The sequence below is a fragment of the Sminthopsis crassicaudata genome, chromosome 4 (genome assembly GCF_048593235.1).
Source record: "Sminthopsis crassicaudata isolate SCR6 chromosome 4, ASM4859323v1, whole genome shotgun sequence".
NCBI classification, from domain to species: Eukaryota; Metazoa; Chordata; class Mammalia; order Dasyuromorphia; family Dasyuridae; genus Sminthopsis; species Sminthopsis crassicaudata.
The window spans coordinates 197087868-197111527 of NC_133620.1; the positions used below are offsets into that span (position 1 = coordinate 197087868).

Genomic DNA, 23660 nt, shown 5'->3' on the forward strand with positions numbered 1-23660 from the left:
AAGCCTTTCCAAAAGTAATATTGTTACATTATATGGATGATATTTTGGGATGTGCACCTGAGGAACAAATGTTAGAAGCATGTCTACAAAAGACCCTGGAAACACTAAGGTACTACAAACTGCATATAGCTACAGAAAAAATTCAAAGACATGCAATATTTAGGATATGAAGTATATCCTAAGACACTCACAGTACAAAAGCTTTCTTTAAGAACAGAGAAGTTGAACACCTTAAATGATTTCCAAAAATTAATAGGAGATATCCAATGGATGTGTCCAGTGTTAGGCTTAACTACCAACCAACTACAACCTCTATATGATATTTTAAGGGGAGACAGTGCTTTAAATTCACCACACCAGCTTACAAAAGAAGCACAAGAGGCTTTGAGAGAAGTTGAACTGGCTTTATCCAATGTGGTTGAAAGAGTCACTCAAAAACCCTTGGAAATATCAGTTTTTGCTACAAAAGAGGCAGCCACAGCAATCCTTCATCAAGGAAGACAGTGTGATTGAGTGGGTGAACCTCCCAGCACAACCAGAACAAAGCCTTACTCCTTACCCAGTGCTTGTGGCTAGGATTTTATTAAGGGCTATTAAGAGAGCAATATAATTATCTGGAATAAGTCCTGAAAAAATATACACATTCTATACTAAGGCACAAATTAATGTATGCTGTGAGACCATCCAAGAATGGCAAATTTTATTGGCCACTGCTCCAAATTTTGCACATGGATTTCCATTAAAGATAACCCAGCTACTACATAATTGGTGATGGATTTTTGAAGAAAAGGTTTCTAAGATTCCTCTTAAAGGACCAATAATCTTTACAGACGCCTCCAAAGAAAATATTTGTGCTATATACTCTCATGATTTAACCATAAAGAGAGTAGTCAGGACTCCTTTTCAGTCCATTCAACAGAATGAATTATTTGCTATCATGCTAGCTCTTACTTATTACCCAGGAGATGTAAATATATTTACTGATTCAGCCTATTCAGTAGGTGTAGTATAAAGAATTTCCACAGCCCAAATAAAAATTGCAGCCTCTAATATTTATCAGTTCTTTAAGGAACTTCAAGAGCAAGTGAGAAAACATCCAGGTAAGATTTATATCTTGCATGTCCACTCACATAGTGGACTTCCAGGTCCTATTTTTGATGGAAATTCAAAGGCAGATAGCCTTCTAACCATGTTAGTTAGTAGTCTTTTATTTCAGGAAGCACAAGAATGCCATTCTAAATATCATCAGGCTGCTTGAAATTTACATTTACAATTTGGAATCACAAGAGAGGAAGCTAGGAGCATAGTAAAAAGCTGTACAGCTTGTCTTCCTTTCCACACTCCTACACTCCCTCCAGGGAAGATTCCTCATGGTTTGAGACCCAATGAAATCTGGCAAATGGATGTGACCCATTATAAATCTTTCGGTCGTCTGTCTTTCATCCATGTGGTAGCAGATACCTTTTCAGGATTCACTTTTGCAGTGCCAACAGCGAAGGAGACAGCCCGAGTGGTCACTGAATTCCTTATCCAAGCATTTGCAATTATGGGTGTGCCACAAGAAATAGAAACAGATTATGGACCTGCAAATAGTTCTAAACATTTTGCGCACTTTTGTGAGCAGTATAAGATTTTACACACTACTGGAATACCTTTTAATCTGCAAGGTCAGGCAATAGTAGAGAGAAGAAACAGAGACATTAAGACACTCCTCCAAAAGAGAGGGGGAGCCATAGGTAATCCTAGAGAACTTCTAAATTTAGTTCTCTTTACCATTAATTTTCTAATTTTTGACAAAGATGCACTGGCTCCAGCAGACAAGTTTTATAACCCACCAGAAGGGCAGTGTCCAGTGCGAGCAGCTCCACTGTCCTTAGATAATCGCCAGGTGATGTGGAGAGACCAGAAAGTGGTGAATGGAAGGGACCAGATAGGTTAACTGCTTGGGGGAGAGGGTTCGCTTGTATTTCTTCAGATGGAGAAGGAATCAGATGGGTGCCAATGAGTCGTATTTGCCTTGTCCATTGGAGAGAGACAGAAAAAGAGAAAGACCTCAAAACAAAGGAGAAAATCTAAGAAATATCTGACACTGAAAGAGCATGGCTAATAAGAAGACTGTTTAAGAACTTTAAAAACCAGCAGGAATTATTGTATTTGCTAACACAAGATGAGACTAATGGACAATGGACTTATGGACATTTATAAATTCTCAATTTATGATTATTTGACCATGTTATTTATTACATACTTCTAGCATGTATTATGTTACTATGTTACTATGTGTTTATGTAATCTATGTAATTATGTGTAATGCCTCCCATATTGATGGATTTATGTTTCAAGGTCATGACTACCCTATGTTCTAAATCAAAAGAAAGGGGGAGATGTTAGGTTCTTACTAAGTGCTAATGAGGTAATGAGATATTAGGTTCTTGCTAAATGCTAAGTCAGTACTTGACAATTCTCTAGTTCCGGCCTTTACTGGGAGTTTTACTTGTGAATTCCTGGAGAAGAGCTTGCATGCTTAGGAGGAGCAAGTTCATTGGTTGAAGTAATTTTTCCTAGAAGCCCTTGCATTGTCCCACGCCCATTCTCTGGGAGGATAAAAGAGGGCAGCTCTGGAGGAAAAGAGAGTTTTGTCTGGAGGAGACTTGAGGCTGCTCTCTGCAGGAAGGGAAGTCGGCTTTCTACAGGAAGAAGAATCAGTCCAAGAGATTTGAGTTGACACAGCAGATCTCCTCCCAGAGAGCTTCTGGAGACAACAGCACTTTACAATTTTCACTGCTCTGGGTTTCAGTTTCCTCATTCCTAAGGTTGGTGAACTAGATGAATTCAAAGATACCCTAACTTACAATTCCCTCCTTAATAAGAAATAACTTCTTATTATCTCTAGGACAAAATAGAGATGTCTCTGTTTAGCTTTTAAACTCTGCTCAGCCCTAGCCCCAATCTATCTCTACATTATCATTGAATATTACTCTTCCTCCTACACTTGGCAATCAATTCAAACTAACCTCCTTATTGTATGCCTATCTCTCATACACTCCATTTTCCATTTTCTGTTTTTGTTGTTTTCTTTTTTATGACAGCTTTTTTATTTTCCAAACATATGCATAGATAATTTTTAACATTCATATTTGCAAAACCTTATGTTCCAGATTTTCCCCTTCTTCCTCCCACCCCTACCCCTAGATAGCAGGTAATTCAATATATGTTAAACCTGTGCAATTCTTCTATACACAGTTATCAAGCTGCACAAGAAAAATCAGATCAAAAAGAAAAAAAAGAAAACAAAAAGAAAGCAAAACAACAACAAAAAGTGAAAATATAGTCCCTACAATTCTTTCTCTGGATACAAATAGCTCTCTTCACAATAGTCTCATAAGACTATTGAAACTTTCCTGAATCACCTCACTGTTGAAAAGATCCATTTCCATCAGAATTGATTATTGTATAATCTTCCTGTTGCTGTGTACAATGATCTCCTAGTTCTACTAACTTCTCTTAATATCAATTCATGTAAGTCTCTCCAGGTCTCTCTGAAATCATCCTGTTGATCATTTCTTACAGAACAATAATATTCCATAACATTCATATACCATGACTTATTCAGTCATTTTCCAGCTGATGGGCATCCACTCAATTTCCAGTTTCTTACCACTACAAAAAGGGCTGCCACAAACATTTTTGTACATGTGGGTCCTTTTCCCTTTTTTACGATCTCTTTGGGATACAGGCTGGATCAAAGGGTATACACAGTTTGATAGCCCTTTGGGCATAGTTCCAAATTGCTTTTGAGAATGGTTTAATCAGTTCACAACTCTACCATTGTATTAGTGTCCCAGTTTTCCCACAGCCCCTCCAACATTCATTTTTACCATTTCTTGTCATTTTAGCTAATCTGAGAGGTGTATGTGGTCTTATTTTCCATTTCCCTTGCCATCTCTAATACTTAAAACTTCTTCCTCCTCTGCAAATCTCTTTTTTCTTTTGATACCATTTTTGGTATCAAACATTTTCAGATCTCTTTAACAGCTAGTTTCCTCTGTCCCAAACTATTTTATGCTTATTTGACTTATATTTATGTTATTTTATACATATTTATATATGTACTTGTCATTTCCCCCATAAGAATTCAAGTTTCTTGTGAATAGGACTTATTTCATTCTTTATACTTGTATGTCTAGTACCTCAAAAGGTCCTTCCAGGTTTAACATTCTATGACTCTCCACATAGCCATATATATGAATATATATGTTCTCATGTGCCCAGAGGACTGTCTCTTTAATGAAAAGCGCTAATCTCTGTAGTTTGCCTTTCTCTGAGTAGTTATTAAACAGAAATATCCCAATGAATAAGAGATAGATATTTCACATTTCAATCTGGGGACAGTGTTTTAGTAAGGAAAGGTCATAAAATCCTATCCTCAGAATTTTAATACAGTTCCAGTGGTACAATTTAATTAACAATACTTTTGGGAAAATCCCTACTTGGTACTTTGGCTTAGAGCTTGCTGAAAGATACCTGTTGTTAATTAAGGAACCTTTCTGGAAATTCTCATCCTACCTTTTCTTCTGATTTGAAAGCTGATCAATGGCAGTGCCTTTTCATTCTTGTAATCAAGCCCAGAAAACCATCTGCCATTACCCTGTCTTTCCACAGAATGGCTAAGAAGCTGGCATGAATGATGGTTGGAGGTGGTTTCTGTTGTCAAGGAGACTGATTTTGAACAGGCTTAATTCAGGGAGGATGACAAAAGAGGAGGTCCATGGAATCCCCTAAGAATACTTCAATCAGAATTATGACCAATGGATAAAAGTTGCAAGGAGATAGATTCTGGGCCAATATGGAGAAAAACTTTTAATTTTTCAAAAAAATAGAATGGGCTGCCTCATGAGTCTTTTAAGGATATACTTTTCCCATCATTGTAGTTCTTCAAGTAAGGGGCTATATGATTGTAAATTAAGAAATGCTGCAGTTAGGATTACTGCATTGGGTGGGAAGTAAATCTAAATGATCTCAGTGGTAATTTAGTTCTCAAGATCCTGTGATTCTATGAGTTCATTCCTTTCATGATATTTTGTCATCCAAGTAGCAGAATAGGAAAAGAACTTGCCTTAGCATGCCAATGGAAAAATACCATCAGCATCCTTGGAATTTGGTACCCTGGGACAAAGCCCTGGTTTCTCTGCCCTTGCTACATTCCAGCTTATACTTGGATGTGATGAGAATGGAAAATTTAATTGTCTGTAATGTAATACTCAAGGATAAAGTTATAGGGAAGATTTAGGGAAAAAAATCAATTGATTTAAATTAATTTACATATTCAATACAATCCCAATTCAATTACCAAACATTATTTTATTGAACTAGAAGAAATAATCTTCAAAATTCATTTGGAAGAACAAAAAAAAAAGTCAAGAAAATCAAAGGAACTAATGAAAAAAATATAAAGGAAGGAGACTTATCAGTACCAGATCTTAAATTATCTTATAAGGCATTAACTATTAAAATTCTCTGGTACTGACTAAGAAATAGAAAAGGCAGATCAATGGAACAGAGTTGACATATAATTTATAGCAAATATAATAACCTTGTGTTTAACAAGTGTAAAGATAAGTTTTTGAGAAAAGAATTCATTATTTGGTAAAAATTGTCAGGAAAATTGGAAAGCAGTATGCCAGAAACTGAGTATAGACCAATATCTTATGCCATTTATCAAGATTAGGTCAAAATGAATACATGACTTAGATAAGTCATAAAAAGAGACATTACAAGAAAATTAGAAGAACATGGAACATATTGCTTATAGACTGTTGAATAGGTGAACAAACATAAATAAACAAGAGACAGCAGAGTGAAATGTAAAGTGGATAACTTTTATTACATTAAATTAAAAAGTATTTGTACAAAAAAAACAAAACAAAACAAATGTAGCCAAGAACAGAAGGAAAGCAGAAAATTGGGGAATTTTTTTATAGACAATTTTTCAGGTCTCATATCTCAAATATATAAAGAAACTTGTCAAATCTATAAGAACACAAATCATTCCTCAATTGATAGTCAAAGAAAATGACAGGTTTTTCAGTGAATAAAAACAATTTATAGTCATATACTCCAAATCATTACTTTTTAGGAAAAAAATTTAAAATAACTTTGAGATATCATTTTACACTTACCAAATTGGCTAATATGATTGAAAGGGAAAATGACAAATGTTGGAAGAATGTGGAAAAATTGGGACACTAATTTATTGTTGGTGGAATTATGAATTGAGGCAATCATTTTAGAGAGCAATCTGCAATTATGCTCAAAGAGTTATTACATTGCTTATATTCCTTGATCCATCAATATCCTACTAGAGTTGATTTCCAGAGCTAATTAGGGAAAAAGGAAAAAACCTATATGTTAAAAAATGTTTATAGAAACTTTCTTAGTGATTACAAAGAACTGGAAATCATAGGGATGCCCATCAATTGAGGAATATCTTTAAAAAAGTTGTGGTATATAATTGTAATGTAAAGAAAAAACTTGGAAAGAGTTGCATGAAATAATGAAGAGTAAATTGAGGAAATCCAAGAGAACATTGTAAACAGTAACAGCAATATGGCTTTAAGAATGAATTTGAATATTTATAGCAGCTCTCTTATCAGGGCAAAGAATTAGAAATGGAGGAGATGCCTATCAATTAGGGAATGAAGGAATAAATTGTGGTATGTGATTATGATGGAAAATTATTTTTCTCTGAGAAATAATGAGCAGGGTGCTCTCAGAAAAACCTGGAAAATCCTTCATGCAGTTTAGCAAAATGAAATGTGTATGTACAAAAACAATGTTGTGAGAGGATCAGTTGTGAATGACTTTGTTAATCTCAGCAATACAGTGATCCGACTACTTTGAAAGATTTATTATGAAAAATGCTATCCATATATAGAGAAAAAGACTGTGTCTGAATACATATTGAAACATAATCTTTTTTAATCTTTATTTTTCCTGAAGGCTGTTTTTGGGGGAGGAGAGCTATTTTTTCACAACATGACTTTTATGGAAATGTTTTGCATAATTTCACATGTATCTTCTTAAAGGGGGTTGATATGAGGAGGAAGGGAGAGTTCTAGATCTCAAAAGGTTTTTTATTGAAATTTTTATTTTCAAAACATATGCAAGGACAATTTTTCACCATTGACCCTTACAAAACCTTGTGTTCCAATTCCTCCCCCTTCTCCTCACCCCCTCTCCTAGATGGCAAGTGATCCAATATATGTTAAATATGGTAAAAAAAAAAAAGTAAATCCAATATAGGCATATGCATTTATGCAATCTTGTTGCACAAAAAGAATCAGATCAAAAAGGAAAAAAATGAGAAAGAAAATAAAATTCAAGCAAACAACAACAAAAGAAGTGAAAATGTTGTAATGTTATCTATACTCAGTTCCTACAGTACTCTCTGTACTGGATATAGTGCAAAGCAGTACTCTGGTTGTAGATGGCTCTCATCACAAGATCATTGGAACTGGCCTGAATAGTTTCATTGTAGAACTCAAAGTTTTAAAAACAAATGTAAAAAATGTTTTACATTTAACTGGGAAAATAAAAATATTAAATAAATCTTTAAAAAAAAAAAGAATGACCTTGAGCAGATAAGTTATTTTGATATTATAAATTCTCAAATCAATTAGTAAGGATATTTGAAGAAAGATGCTGTCTGAATCCAAAGAAAGAAATGATGAATGGAAGTGTGTATAGCATAATTTTACTTATATACACCCATTTGTGTTTAATTGTTACCATTTCTAGGGGTAGAGGAAGGGAAGGAAAGAAAAAAGAAATAAGCAACTGAGAAATCTGAGGAGAGTATCATGTGGTCAAAGGATGAGAGATTTAGAACTGGAAGTGGTCTTACAGATCATCTAGGTCAACATAAGTTCCATATAAGAAAACTAAGGTTCTAAGAGTTTAAATAATTTGTTAGAGGTCAAACAAGTATCCAGTGACAGATCTAGATTTTTGAACCAAGGATTTTTGACTGCAAATCCAATCTTCCATAAAAGCAGTAGAGTTATTGATACAGCCCACTTAAAAAAAAAAAAAAAAACAGAAACTGGGAAGAAAAGAAAAGCTCAAATATTCTTTAATCTAGATGTAGAAAAGATTTTAGGAGTCTCTGGCAAAAACTGGAGGGAGGAAATAAAGAAAAAATAGGAAAGAAGAAAAACAAACAAGCAAAAAGCACTTTTCATCTCTAAACACACGCACACACACACACACACACACACACACACACACACACACACACACAAACCTCCACCCATTTTCTTTAAAATTAGCTCAAGACAATGGGTAAATCCATAACTGAAGACAAAAATATGATGTATTAGGTACAACAGTAATAGCATCCATTTGTAAACTGCCTTATATTGCATATTATCCTCAGTCTTGGCCTAGCAAAATATGAAGAGACTAATAACACTGAAATGATTATTTATTTTCTTTGGAGAAATTAATGAAAACTGTCTATTAAGGACTGTAGCTAAAGGGTTGGGATTTGTGTAAGTGAAAGGATCACTCCATCTCTCCAGGCTAAAGATCATAAATATTTCAAAGTATCAAAGAAGATAAGTTTGAAAATTTGATTATTTATTTTCAATTCTCAGTGATCAAAATGGTCACTAAAGACCAGAAAAGGGTAACTAATTTGGCATTTTGTACTTGTATCATTCTGCTGCTGGTGCTTCTTCCTGTAAGAAATGTCACCACTTTTTTATAATGAAATCTTCCAGACCAGCATGCCTGGTGGCTTGTCAATGTATTTCTAGTTGAATCAACAAAGGGATTGAAGTTTAATAGTTTATTCAGCTGATACAGTAGGGCAACTTTTTGTGCTTTTCAGCTGCTAGGAAAGCTTACATCAAAAAAAAAATTGAAGCAAATGAGGTTTGCAAATTAAGGAGTGAGGGAAGAAGGATCTGTTCTGAGTCCACAATTTTTTGAAGTCTCAGGCTGGGATACCTATAGTCTTTGCAAATCTCTGTTAGCAGAAATTTTTTCTTCTTGAAGCCTATTATCATGTACTTACACAGCATGGTTACAAATCAGTTCATTTCCATTATCTCATTTGGTCAACCTGTAAATAAACCTGTAAGGCACTCAGAACAGTTGTTTTAACAACCAGTCCACCAGGGACAAAATGGAGGATAAATTGAGTTGCCCAGGGCAATGACATCTGAGTCAAAGACAAATGGGAGCAACTAAACTTATATAAGGATCTCTATGGCAGCATATTCACTTAGACACCCACATATTAACACTATCTATGTATTGTTGTATATTTATTTAGTTAAATATTTCCCAAATACATTGCATTCAGAGGAGGTCAATCAGGATAGTTAAAATCCATGTCATATGAAGATCTGTGGGAGAAACTAGGGATGTTTAGAATGAGGAAAAGATTATTTGAGAAGACATGGTAATTGTGTTCAAATATTTGAAGGACTGTCATGTGGAAGAGTAATTAGACAGTTGACCCAATGGAACCAGTAAAAATAGCTAGTAAGCGTCTGAGGTAAAAATCAAACCTGCATCTTCCCAACTCCCACTGCTTTTCTAGACTGAGAAGATGATCTCTGGAATTCTCTGTGCTGAGCTGAGTGTCCTCAGGGTTGTGGGAGTGACAGATAGCCATTTTTTTCTCCTCCCTTGACCTGCACATACTTCCAAAGACAAAATGGGATCAATGTTTCTTGGATTGCCTATTTTCCTTATCATGAGGCCAGATCTCAGCTAGGGTCAGGTTGCAGCTAATTTGCCATTCCTCACACAATAGAAAGACTTGGTTAGCATGCTGGTGTGCATTTGCCAAGACTCTCCTGCTCCTTCTCCTTCTGTCTCTGATACTATGTGATGTGTACTTAGGAAATAATAATGTAATAGCTAATATTTGCATAGTGCTTTAAGGCTTGCAAAACACCTTACATATATTACTTCATTCTATCATCACAACAAACTCAGGGGGTAGGTTCTATTATTATCCCCATCTTACAGCTGAGGAAACTGAAGCAAAGAGAGATTATATTATCTGCTCAGGTTCACACAATTAAAGTTGGAGTTGAATTCAGGTCTTTGTGATTATAGTCCATTTTTAAAAATAGATTTTATTTTTCCAAATACATGCAAAAATAGTTTTCAATGTTCACTTTTGTAAAACCTTATGTATTTTTCCCTCTCTTCCCCCTAGCCACTCCACAGACACGAAGAAATTCAATATAGGTTAAACATTTCTTCTGCAATTCTTCTAAACATATTTCCATATTCATCATGTTGCACAAGAAAAATCAGATCAAAAGGGGAAAAAAAGATGAGAAAGAAAAAAAAAACACATACAAACAAACAACAAAATGGTTAAAATAACTATACTTTGATCTACATTCAGTCTCCATAGTTCTCTCTCTGGATGCAGATGGTTTTTTCCATCACAAATCTATTGGAATTGCTATTGTTGAAAAGAGCCAAGTTAGATCCATTTTTAAACCATTGCACGAGTCAGCTGTTTACAGGTTACTTCACAAAGCCTAATTGGCCACAGAACACATCACAAGAAGTGGCCAGGGTCCAGTTCATTCCTCATGTAAGCTCCAGGGCAATAACCATTGTTACAAAATATAAAACCAATGCTTATGTATGAAGATATTCAACAGCAGTTCTTTTTGTTGTAGCAAAAAAATTTGTCAAAATCCCCCACAAGTCCTATTTGCTTGTTGTTTAGGCTTTAATAGCTCAGAGTGAATGTAAATCACGCTCATTTCTGTTCTGACCAGAAACTTTAAGGATCTTTCCTTCCTAGATTGATTCTTCTGTGAAGGCAAAGTAGGCCATTCCCCCCCCACCTCTTTTCTAAACCAGCCTTTAATCACTGAATGAGTGTAGCCTGAGACCAGGGAAAGTCCCAACCTTACAAAATCCAGGGTTTCCCCCTGCATCCAAGGCCATCACCAGTCTTACTGACCTATGTCTTATCATTGGACTTAGATGACTCTGGAGGAGAGAGTGAAGCAGATGATTTTGCATGGCTTTCCTCACTTAAATCCAATTCACTTGCAAGTCATCACTCTATTAATATCATTGATCCTCTTCCAGATTGAAGGAAGAGCAACAAGAAGCAAAGAATTAGACATGCCCTACTCAGGAATGGTTAAACAAATTATGGCATATGAAAGTAATAAGATATTGCTATGTTATAAGAATTGAGAAAGGTAATGGTTTCAGAGAAACCTGAAAACTGACGCAGGCTGAAGTGATTAGAACCAGGAGAACAATTTATATTATAACAATGTTGTAAACACAGACAACTTTATGAGAACACAAGGCAATTGATAAATTGTCAAAGGATATGAACAATTTTCAGATGAAGAAATTAAAGCCATTTCTAGTAATATGAAAAAATACCCAAATCACTATTGATTAGAGAAATGCAAATTAAGACAATTCTGAGGTACTATATCATAACTATTAGATTGGCTAAGATGGCAGGAAAAGATAATGATAAATGTTGGAGGGGATGTGGGAAAATTGGGATATTAATGCATTGTAAGTGGAGTTGTGAAATGATCCAATCATTCTGGAGAGCAATTTGGAACTAGGTCTAAAGAACTATGAAACTGCATTCATACCCTTGGATCCAGCAGTGTCGCTATTGCATCATAAAAGAGGGGAAAGGACATACATGTGCAAAAATGTCTGTAACAGCTCTTTTTTGTAGTGGCAAAGAACTGGAAATGGAGTGGAAATCAGTTGGGGACTGGCTAAATAATTTATGGTATATGAATATAATGGGATATTATTGTTCTATAAGAAATGATGAGAAGACTTATCCTGAAAAAAAAGACTTGTGTGAACTGATGCTGAGTGAAGTGATCAGAACCAAGACAACATTGTATACTGTAACAACAAGATTATGTGATGATCAATTGTTATGAACTGACTCTTTTCAAAAATGAGGTGAGTTAAGGCAATTCCATTAGACTTCAGATGGAAAGTGCCATCAGAATCAGAGAGAGAACAATGGAAACAATGTATACCGAAACATAGTATTTTCACTTTTTTTGTTATTTGTTTGCTTGTTTTTTTCTTTCTCCTGTTTTTTTTTTCTTTTGATCTGATTTTTCTTGCATATGACAAATATAGAAATATATTGAAAAGAATTGCACATTTCCCCTCCCCCCCAGGCTGGGGTTAAGTGACTTGCCCAGGGTCACACAGCTAGGAAGTGTTAAGTGTCTGAGATCAGATTTGGACTCAGGTCCTCCTGAATTCAGGGCTGGTGCTCTATCCACTGCACCACCTAGCTGCTCCTAGAATTGCACATATTTAGATTGATTGCTGTTTTGGAGAGAGGGGAGGTAAAAGAGGGAGGGAGAAAAATTTGAAATACAAAGTTTCACAAAAATGAATGTTGAAAACTATATATATTTGGAAAAATACAATACCATTTTTTTAAAAAGGAAAACTTTGAAAGACTTGAGAATGTGATGACCAACTATGATAATAGAGGACCAATTATGAAATATGTTTGTTACCCACCTCCTGACAGAAAAGTAATAGATTCAGAAAAGAGAATGAAGCACATATTTTTGCATATAGATAATGAGGAAATTTATTTTGTTTATCTATGCTTATTTGTTACACAAATTTTGTAATTTTTTTCAGATGGGCGAATTGGAAGGGTGAGAAAATCAACTAATGTTAATTAAAATCAATTTAATTTTAAAAACCAAAGCACAAAAGCCTAAGATCAGCCTTTCTACCTAAGTTATATTGTTTTCTTGATGACATCTTTCCTGGCCTAAACTCACATCCTAGATTTGAGCATACACTGGTTCACAGGAAGAAGAACAGCTTATCAAAATATATATATATATATATATATATATATATATATACAAGTGGGTTATGCCCGTACCTGAGATGCATGATTAGATGAAGTTCAGACCACACTAATTTATTCCTTTGTGTGTATGGATAAAAGGAGATAGTAGTGGAACTATGAGTTCATGGATTGGCAAGACAGACAAATTTTGGATATAAAATTTTTCCTGGGCTTTATTGACCCCCCAAAAATCGCTAGGATCTATTCACTCCCTCGCTGAGGAGTGGCCTTGTGATTTTGTGCCTTTTTTAAAAAATAAAATGGGGTTTTAATTAACATAAGTTGATTTTCTTACCCTTTAGTTCTCTCACTGGGAAAAAAATGATAAAACTTTTGTGACAAATAAACATAGACATTTCTGTGGTGGCTTAGGGTAGAAACATATGTCAGGATGGGGAGCAGGAGGTGGGCAGGTTGAATGAATTAGGAATTGTGATTAAGTTTATGGTCTTTAATTATCTCTGGTGAGAGGAACACATTTCATGGGCAGAGAGAAAAACATGATGACTTGTCTTTGTTACTGTCAGTCTTTTAAAGTCATGACTGATTCTCCATTACCCCATTTGGGATTTTCTTAGCAAAGATACTGAAGTGGTTGCCATTTCTGTCTCCAGGTCATTTTATAGATGACAAAACAGAGGTAAATAAGGTTATGTGATTTGTCCAGGGTCACATAGATAGTAAATGACTGAGGTTAGACTTGGATTCAGTAGATGAGTCTTCCTACGTCTAGTCTCTCCTCCTTGTTGCCCAAACAGGATGTTGACAAAAAACAATTCTGGCCAAGAAACATCAGAAAATGTATAATAAACATTTTGCTGCGAGGACGCATCTTTTATGATCAAATCTCTTCACCAAGAGAAGTTTGGCTTTTGTTCTCTGAGGAAAAGGATTTTATTTATATGTGCACATCTCATCACCTGAAGTTGATCAAGAAGTGATGGTTTTATTTTTGACTTCGGGGACTTATGATGATTTTCTAATAAATTGTAATGGTAATTGTAATTATCTCAGATGATGAGAAAAACCCACTTATAACCTCACAGGTATATAGAAATATTGAAATATGCCTGTATGTATATGTAAATGTATAAGCTTATATATATATATATATATATATATGATAGGAAGAACTGGAATAGAGTATGATTATGGTTTTTATGCTATGGGGAGCTTTCAGTGAATAATTTCTATCCAAGTAATTTGTAAGTTTTTCTGCAATTTATAGTTTAAGGGTGTTGAATGTGGCACTGAAAGGCCACCTGAATTGGCTTGGATCATCCAGTCAATATATATATATGAAGAGGCAAGATTCTAGCTCAGGTCTTCCTGCCTCCAAAGCCAACTTTCTTCACTATTCCACATTGCCATGTTCGTATATGTATGTGTGCATGCATATATATATATGCAATATAAATATATGCCTATAGTTATACATTTGTATATATTTATAAAATAACCAAACACATGTATATGCATGTATATATGCACAATATACATATACATGCATGCATTTATGTGTTTCTATGTATGTTTAGAAAACAACTAAACGTGTGCACATATGAAAAAATATATATATACATGTGTACATATTTATGTATTTCTATGTATATGTTTATAAAGCAACTAAAATGCACTTATATACTTATATGTATATTTATGTACTTCTATGTATATATTTATAAAATATCTAAACAAAAATCTATGTATATCTATATATATGTCTATCTATACACATATATATATTATATTATTTATAATAATTATATATAAATGCAAACTTATATACATGCATCTATACACATATATTAGATATATTATATATAGGTCATATTAGATGTTGTATAGAAATAGAGTTATATAATTATATTACATGATATATTAGTGGATAGTTGAGTGACTTAACTGATAGTGAACTAGGCCCAGAATCAGAAAGATTTGAGTTCAAATCTGGCCTCAGATACTCACTAGTTGTGTGATCCTGGAAAATAATTTACTCTGTTTACTTTAATTTCCTTACCTGTAAAATGAGCTGGAGAAAAAAAAAAATTATTCCAGTAATCTTTGCTAAGAAAACCCAAAATTCAGACATAAGTGATAAAAGATTGAACATCAATAATAACAATATTTAAATATATAATTATTCAATAATATGCTATTATATATAATATCAGTTTACATTTAGATAATGATTTATGGTTTTCAAAGTCCTTTATGTCCATTACAGAATTTAATCCTCACAACAATTCTGTGATGTAGCCACTATCTTCCAGATAGTAAAATTGAGGCTCAGAGTGTTTAAATGAGTTGCCCAGTCACACAACTAGAAAGTAGAGAAGGCAGGATTCAAATTCAAGTTTTACTGACATCAAGTCAGCACTCTATTTCTTATACCAGACTGCTTCTCTGAAGGTAAATATGCATCTTTGTAGATTTTGTTTTTTTCTTTGTATTGGCAGAAATCAACTTTATTTGAGTATAAATATCTATATGTATACCAACACTGTATGTCTGATGCACATATCCATATGTATATACACATAACATGTAGATATAATTATAATTTACACATATGGATTCAGGTATCAGAGTCTCTTGTTTCTAGGAGCCAGTTAAGATTCCTTTGTTTCACATTTAAAAGCCTTCATATAATATGAGTATGTTCATATTATATATAATACATAGTTATATATTATATTGCATAGATATTTACACTTCTATGTATCTAGGCATCAAATGCTATGGTTTCTAGCTGCTAGTACAAACTCCTCTAGTTGGCATTTAAAGTCTTCTGCAATCTGATTCCAAATTACCTCTCCAGATTTATTACACACTATTTTCTCTCATGTGGTCTACAATCCAGTCAGCCTTGTCTTCTTGCTTTTCCTCACACCCATAATTTTCATGTCTATGCTTTTTTGTCCACCACATTTGAATAAACTCCCTTCTTACCTTTGTGTCTTATGCTTATTCTTTTCCTTTAAGGTTCAAATCAAATGGTATATTCTTCATAAAAGCCTCTTCTGATCCACCTCCAACCCCTGAAATTGTTTGTGATTGAATCCTTAATATTCCCTTGTCTTTATTTTGCATACATTTTGTATGTATTTATATAGCAGCCTCTTGGGGCTTTATCCCCAACTTAGCTCTTGAAAGTTTCAGGTTTAGTCTCAAGGGGGCAGTTTGATCCCATTTTCAAGGTATGTTATGGGTCTGCATTCTTAAAAGTATAGATTACCAGCCCTTACCAGTGCATTTACCTTTAATGATCAGTCAGAAGGCACTGAAAAGCATTTCCTGAGTCGGAAGAGTAAGAAGAGTAATTATAAAGCATTCTGCTCTACTCAAATCCTACTCCCATTAATCTGGTCTAAAATTTTAAATGATATCAGTGTGAAGAATGAGTTCATCCATAGAGAATACTGATTGAAGCACACAAGCAGGGACCATATAGAATCAAGGTATTTTCTGCCTCTAGCACTGTAGAACCTCTATGTACTTTCCCTTCTCATGGTTGCTCACTTTGGTATTCTGGAGCTACTTCTCTTTACCACTAGATTTCTGAGTCTTAAATCCATATTTGCTTCTCTTCACTGTTACTAAGGGTCACACCCCTTAAAGCAGTCTCTTGAATTGGTTCTCATTGGCCCTGTTCCCTACCATTTCTCCCACTGGACAGGAAGTTAGAAAAACATCATTGGTGATGGAGGTGTAAAAAAGAGAGGAAATCCTTTGGCCATCTTCTGATAAAAGTAAAAGAGGCAAGACAAAGAGCTGATTTCTTCAGCTCTAGAGGCAAGAAACTGTACTTTTCAGAGCTATATCTTACTTCATTGATTACCCAATGATCTTATCTTACTTTTTAAAAAACTTGCTGCAATTGTGAGTGGGGAGATGACCAAGCCTTAACAAGCCAACATCTAGCAGTTGTTGTTCAATCATGTCCAACTCTTTGTAACCCCATTTGGGGTTTCTTGTCAAGGATATTGGAGTACCATTTCCTTCTTCATATAATGATAGAACTGGGGCACACTAAGTTAAATGATTTGCCTAAGTTCATACATCTAATAAGCATCTGAGGCTGGATTTGAACTCAGGAAGATAAATTTCTATTGCTCTATCCATTGTGCCACTTAGTTGCCCCTCGCACTTGACTGAAGACTTCATACCTTTACTTACATCTTTGTTACATGATGAACAACTACATGTCTCTTTTATTTCTCTTCTTATGTTCTGATTTCAACTAATTTACAGGGAAGAGTCAATTCAACCAGGAATCTCCTGATAAAATCTGCCTACTACAATTATAAATGTACATCTTATCTCCTCCACAGAAGGGAAGCTTCTTGAGGGTTGGGATTGTTTAATCATTGAATCTTCAGAGGATAACACAATACCTAACACACAATAGTTAGCTGCTAAATCAATGCTTGTTGATTGCTTGGCATATATATGTAGTCCTAGATAAGGAGTATATGCAAAGAATAAAGGAATCTTCCTGCTTTTGTTTTAGCATTCCAAAAATTGGACTCACAATCTAGCATTATCACTTTTCAAAATGTTTGCTAGCCTTGGAGGTAAACTTCTTGAGGACAGGTACTGTCTCACTTTTTTATTAGTATCTCTAACACCTCCTGCAATGTTTGATAAATCATAGGCACTAAATAAATGTTTCATCTGTTTACTTACTCATTCATTCATTCCTCCTTATGTGGTAATCTCCTTTGCCTTTGCCTCATTCAGGCAGATATTTCCCTCAGCTTGCTTGGCAGACTTCCATTTTTCCCCTATTGGCATATCTAAACCCAGCTTAGTTGGAATTGGAATCCTCCTTGTAGGGATCATAAACCTGGCACCTATTATTTAGTTTCGCCTTTGGGCACAGTTCAGCAACTCTCCTGAATTTTTATTGTCCATATGGGAAGTTCTATTAGTTCCCCTGGGGGCAATAATACAACTTCCTCATTCCTGAAATAGCCAAAGTACAGGTCAATAGGAAGCTATAGCTTTCACCAAAATATCAATATATACTAAATGAAATCAGTTGTGTCCTTCCTGGTAACATTTAAAAGGTCACATATTGATTCCAAGGATTCCAGATAAGTAGTTAGTGTATGTTAGAAACAGTTTGGATATAGGTCACTTGGAAGTTCATATGGGAAAGTTTTTGAATTATTAATTCCAACTGGGCAGTTGGAATTGCTTCCTTGAGCAACTAGTTCTCAAAATTTTGAAACCTGAACAGAATGAATCTTGACAAAAGAGCCATCTGAGAAATATAAGATCCATAGCATTTGAGACACCATAGCATAGTGGAAAAGACACCAGACTTGGAGTTAGGAACATCTGGATAAAAATCCTGCCTCTGAGACCTACTAGCTATGTGACCATATGAAATTAACTGAACTGCTCTGAATTTCTGCTATAAAAGGAGAAAGCCTTCAATGAAACAATAGGAAGCTCTTTGCAAACTTTCCTCTTTTCTCCCTATCCCATTGCTAACAACTGGAAAAATGGTTACTCCTTCCACCTTCTAACTTGTGTCCCCCAGAAGTCTTCAAAAAACAATCTTCAATATCCACATTTAAGCATATCACCAACTGGTAAACCCTGAGATAGTGTCTGTTGGAGTTTCTCATCTCTATAGAAATATAGGTGTTACATTCCTTATCCATTCCATAGGGTATTGGGATCATGAGATATCCTTCCTACTCTTGGAGAAGGTGATCAGGGATATAATACTTCCAAAGGAAAGCCTTAGATATTGGGAAGTATATAGTAAACTCAAGTCTGTTGGTTATTTAGAGCTATTTTGGCAATAATATTCTTTTCCTTCCTCAGGATAGTTGTAGCTGGAAGTGGGAACCAATAGTGATTTCTGAGGCGTGGGTAATGATTGCTCTACTAGGTTTTATTGTAGTCCAAAATCATTGTGCTTTGCTTTTCTTAAAATCCTACCATGGGACCAGTAACTCCCTGAGAAGTCTAGGGGGATCATTAAACCTTATGAGCAGCCCAATGGGATCAATAACTTCCCTTTATCAACAAGCATTTTAAAAGTTAATAATGCCTCATCCTGATTTTATTTTCCCTTCCATTACATGGTTGGTACTCCAGAAAGGCTAAAAGAAAACTGAGCTAATTTTCTTGTAATTTTTATTCCTATTTTCTTCCAACCAAACAAATTATGTTTTTGTTTTTGTTTTGTGTCTCAACTGATTCCTAGCACCTCCTCTGCATATCAATAACCTGTCATCACTGCTTACAAGACTGGTAATGGCTGAAATGCAGTCTCCAAGGATAGCAGGAAGAAAACGAGGCAGACCTCCACTTCATTCAGCACCTATGAAAATGGCGGTCCACAACCTTTACTCTTCTTCTGCCTGTTCCTTACCAGTTGTGAAGATCCCAAAGAAAAGAGGTCGAAAACCTGGGCACAAGGTATATTTCCAATGCATCTTTACTCGGAGGCTGTCTTAGATGGACACAATTAGCATCAGAGTAGAATTAAAATGTGAAACACAGTGAAAGGTGGAGCAGGCCATGTAGAGTTTGCAAAAGAGAAAATAAGAATTTGTTCTCAATGCTATATCATCACCATATCTCATTAAGCATGCTTGCTTAATGTGTAAAAAAATAGTAGCTCCTTTCCATGTATCAGTTAAGAGTTATAGTGGATAAATTACTGGGTTGGAGTCTTTGTAAGTTTTCGAACTTTGTAAGTTCAAACCTGTCCTCAGACACTTATTAGCTGTGTTACCCTAGGCAAGACATTCAATTTTTTCACCTGTGAATTGAACTGGATTGGGCAATGGCAAATCACTCCAGTATCTTTGCCAAGAAAACTCCAGATGGGATAACAATCAGTCAAACATGACTGAAAAAATTCAATAACAATAATCTATATGTTGCTTTGAGAATAATAATGCTGTTTATTTTATTTGATCCTTACAGCAGTCCTGTTCTAAGGTACTTATTATTATTATTATTATTATTATTATTCCCATTTTTTATACCAGGAAACAGAGTCGGGGAATGAGTCTTGCTCAGGGAGACAGTACCTTCTAAATGTGTAAGATGAAGTATGGACCTAAGGCTTCTTATTCTATGTTTATTCTTTATCTCTTATAGCATTAATATAGTCAAACTAATTTTGGGAGTAGGGAAACTGAATTAATAATAGACAAGGTAAGATCAGAATAGAGAAGATTTTGAGGCATACATTTAAATCCATGTTTCTAAAACCATCATTTAAATTAGCCTATCAAGCAACAGACTATTACCTGACTTCTTACAGGAGCTGTTTTCAAAGCCATCATCCAAAATGCATTTGTCATTTATTTGAGTACAAGCAGATGATGTCTCTCAGACAGTTAAATAAATACTACTATCAAGGCAATGTCAAGGAATATAGAAGATTTTTCCCAAACTCAGCTCAACCAGGGACCCCATGAGGAAAAAAAACACAGCTCGTTAATTCACAACTTCCTGCTTGCATAAAGGAAACTCTGATGTCAGGCTTGGCTTCACTTTGATGAATTCCCAGTGATTTGGAAGTGGAGAAAGAACCAAATTCTCTGATGTAATCCCAGTCTTATAAACAAACTCTAAACCAGGAATGGTCTTCTTCCATTCTGAGTTGAGAGCCAAGTATTTCTAAGAGTCTGAAAAAAGGAGACCATCATAGTGACCATTCCTGAACATTTTCCACTTCAGGTAGATTTAATTCAGAAGCTTTCTTTTGTTTGGAGAGAAGGAAAGGCTTAGGTATCCATCTTGAGATTTGAACACTACCCAAATGAAAATTTCCAATTAACTTCCATAGATTTAGGAAAATGTGTGGAAATTATTTCAGGTATGCAGAAAGACAAAGACTCTGGAAAGCCTGAAATGAATTTAACCCCATCCCCTTTGATTCTTAAGGAAGTAAATGCAGGTGAAAAGAAAAATGATATAGAAAAAAATGTGTATATGTATACACACACACATATATGTATATATATATATATGTATATATATACATGCATATACACATGCAAATAGAGGTTACTCAAAGTTATTTAAGGGTTATTTATGAATTGTTGAATTCAGTTGTCTGATGAGGTAAATTTGCCTTCAGATTCTGGATAATTTTTCTTGGACTGGATATCTTCTTTCTTATTGGCTAAATCTTAATTTAAAAGGTACTCTTTCAGAGCTGATATCAAACTGATACCATTCCTCCCAGCTCTCTTTCTTTTTTACCAATAGTATTTTACTTTTCCAAATATATGCAAAATAGCTTTCAACAGTTACCTCAGCAAAATTTTGTGTTCGAAATTTTTCTCTTTCCTTCTCCTCTTTCCTCAGACAGGAAATAATCTGATATAAGTTAAACACATGAAATTCTTCTAAACTTATTTCCTTATTTATCATGTGGTGCAAGAAAAATCAGATCAAAAAAGAAAAAAAACAATAAGCAAATAAACAATAACAATAACAAAAAGGTAAAAATACTATGCTTTGATTCACATTCAGTCTCTCTCTCTCTCTATGTGGATGGCATTTTCCATCACAAATCTATTGAAATTGCCTTGAATCATCACATTGTTGAAATGAGCCAAGTCCATCACTGTTAATCATCATATAATCTTATTGTTACCCAGCTTCCTTCCTTAACAGTGCTGAGGTCTGACTATCCTACCTACATGCTTGGAGCAGAACAGACTGCTCCATTGATCCAGGGAGCAAATCCAGGGAATGGAAGAAAAGCTGAGAAACTGGCTCCTCCTACACCCTTGGGAGCTGTGGCCCATAAATAAAAAAATGACAACAAAGATATTCTTTATCACAACCAAGAAAATGGAAATTTGCTCCCTAGTTTGAGCCCGACTTCATGATTTTCCTTCTTTTTAAAAACCATCGTTTTCAGTCATTCTGGCTGTATCACCATACAGCCAGCTGGCCTTTTCACTGTGTTTCACATTTTAGTTCCACTGGGGAGGCAGTTAACATCAGTTTTCATTGTTGGGGGCATTTTGGGTGAAAGAGAGAGCTTCTGAGACTGGGGTGGTCCAGGTGCTCATCTTTACAAAGAAAGCTAGTCATTCCCATATAGTCAGACTTTGGGATCAAATGAAGTAACATGGTGCTTTGCAAACCTTAAAATGCTATACAAATGCTAGCTATTATTATTATTTTTAACAACAGCAACAACAATAATGTTAATGATGATGATGATGATGATATTTGTTGGGCAGCAAGCCCTATTATTCTGGATTCTTCTATGCAAATCCAGGTTTGCCTCATACACAAAGATGCAGATCATTTATGATGACTGGTGGTGGGGCTCGTGTTCTAGGGTTGGTTGTTTTTTTTTTTTTTTTTTTTTTTTTTTTCAAATGAATGGATCATTTTACTCTTTGGTCCTGGGGAGAAGAATTCTGTGCAATTGAAAAGCTTAAGACCCCTGGCAAGAAAATTACATAGTGACTCCTCACTTTCCCAGATGTCACCTATTGGGCAACCTCAATTCTTTGGAACAATGCCCAGAATCCAGATGTGAACAAACTCACCCCTCCCATTAATTATTTTGGATGGTAATCTGTCTAAAATACATTATATCCCTCCCTAACACCTTAAACAGAGGATTCATAGCATAATTAAACATTTTCTTATTGATCCAGTCACATTCTTATAAACATTATTCATTGTACTGATCTGTATACATTTACCTTGGTGGTTTCTGAGGCTTTTTATGTATTGAAGGCATATAGTTTACCCTCCCCCTTGTCCTAATTACTTCATTTATTGGATCTTTTCTTTGCAACATCTGTTTAAAAATCTTTCTATAGTGCATTGAAAGGTGGTTGGGCTAGGATATGAATTTTAGAAAAAAAAAAGCTTATCTTCTTTTCAGTTGCTTCTTTTCCTTAAAGCAAAAATATAGGAACATTCTGGTTAATGAAATTGCTATCTGTCTTTTGAATTAATTTGTGGGATTTTCAATAGAACTTCAACAATAGTTTTTTGTTCCAATTAAGAAAACTGCAATGCTTGTTTCTGGTAGCCCCAGAACTATTTTAAGAAAGAATGATATATAAAAGACTAAATATTAGTTATGTGCACGTATTTTGGTGTCTTGGGAAAGTGCAATATGATTTTTAGGCCTGGGATCAAGGCCTCCCTCTGACATAAGCTGTCTTTATGACATTTCTGTGTTCCAGACAAATTTTTAGGATAGTTAGTCAGGAATAATAATGCTCAGACTGAGGTGAGTCTGGCAAGGGATGCTAATGATCAAAATAAAAGGGCTTTAAATAGGTCACATGACTATTGAGTATGTTGTATTAGTCTTTTTTATCTATGAGCAAACCACTGAGATTTCATAACCATTCTCAAACTTTGTGATCTGTGTAGTGTCAGAGAAGGCATTGACTTTTTTTGGTAAAGGGAGTTTCCTCACCTGGCAATTCCTTATACTATTTGAATTGCAGCTCCAGTACAGTCCCCCTGTTCCTTTTGACACAGTGAACGTGGGGAATAGGTTAGAAGAAAGTGCATGGCCCTCCTACTTCTATTCAAGGTGGTGGAAACTATTTTACTTTCTTTTTTTCTCAATTTCAGTCTTAAAAGAAATGAGATTTTTGGACATAGTGACTAATTGTGATCATGAGAATCTAGGGTCTTAATGTCTGAAAATTGAAAAGAATATCACCTTTTCTAAACACTGATTTCATTTTCTTGCTTTAATTTTTCC

At 34.9% G+C, this 23660-nt stretch overlaps 1 protein-coding gene across 1 annotated transcript in view; it reads left to right on the plus strand.

Moving 5' to 3' along the window:
- Nucleotides 1-23660, plus strand: part of SCML4 (Scm polycomb group protein like 4) — a 185835-nt gene that overhangs the window by 70393 nt on the left and 91782 nt on the right. The window contains exon 2 of the mRNA XM_074310158.1: nt 19149-19363. Within this exon, the coding sequence (XP_074166259.1) occupies nt 19199-19363 (165 nt within the window). The 5' untranslated portion in view covers nt 19149-19198. The remainder of the gene's footprint in view (nt 1-19148; nt 19364-23660) is intronic.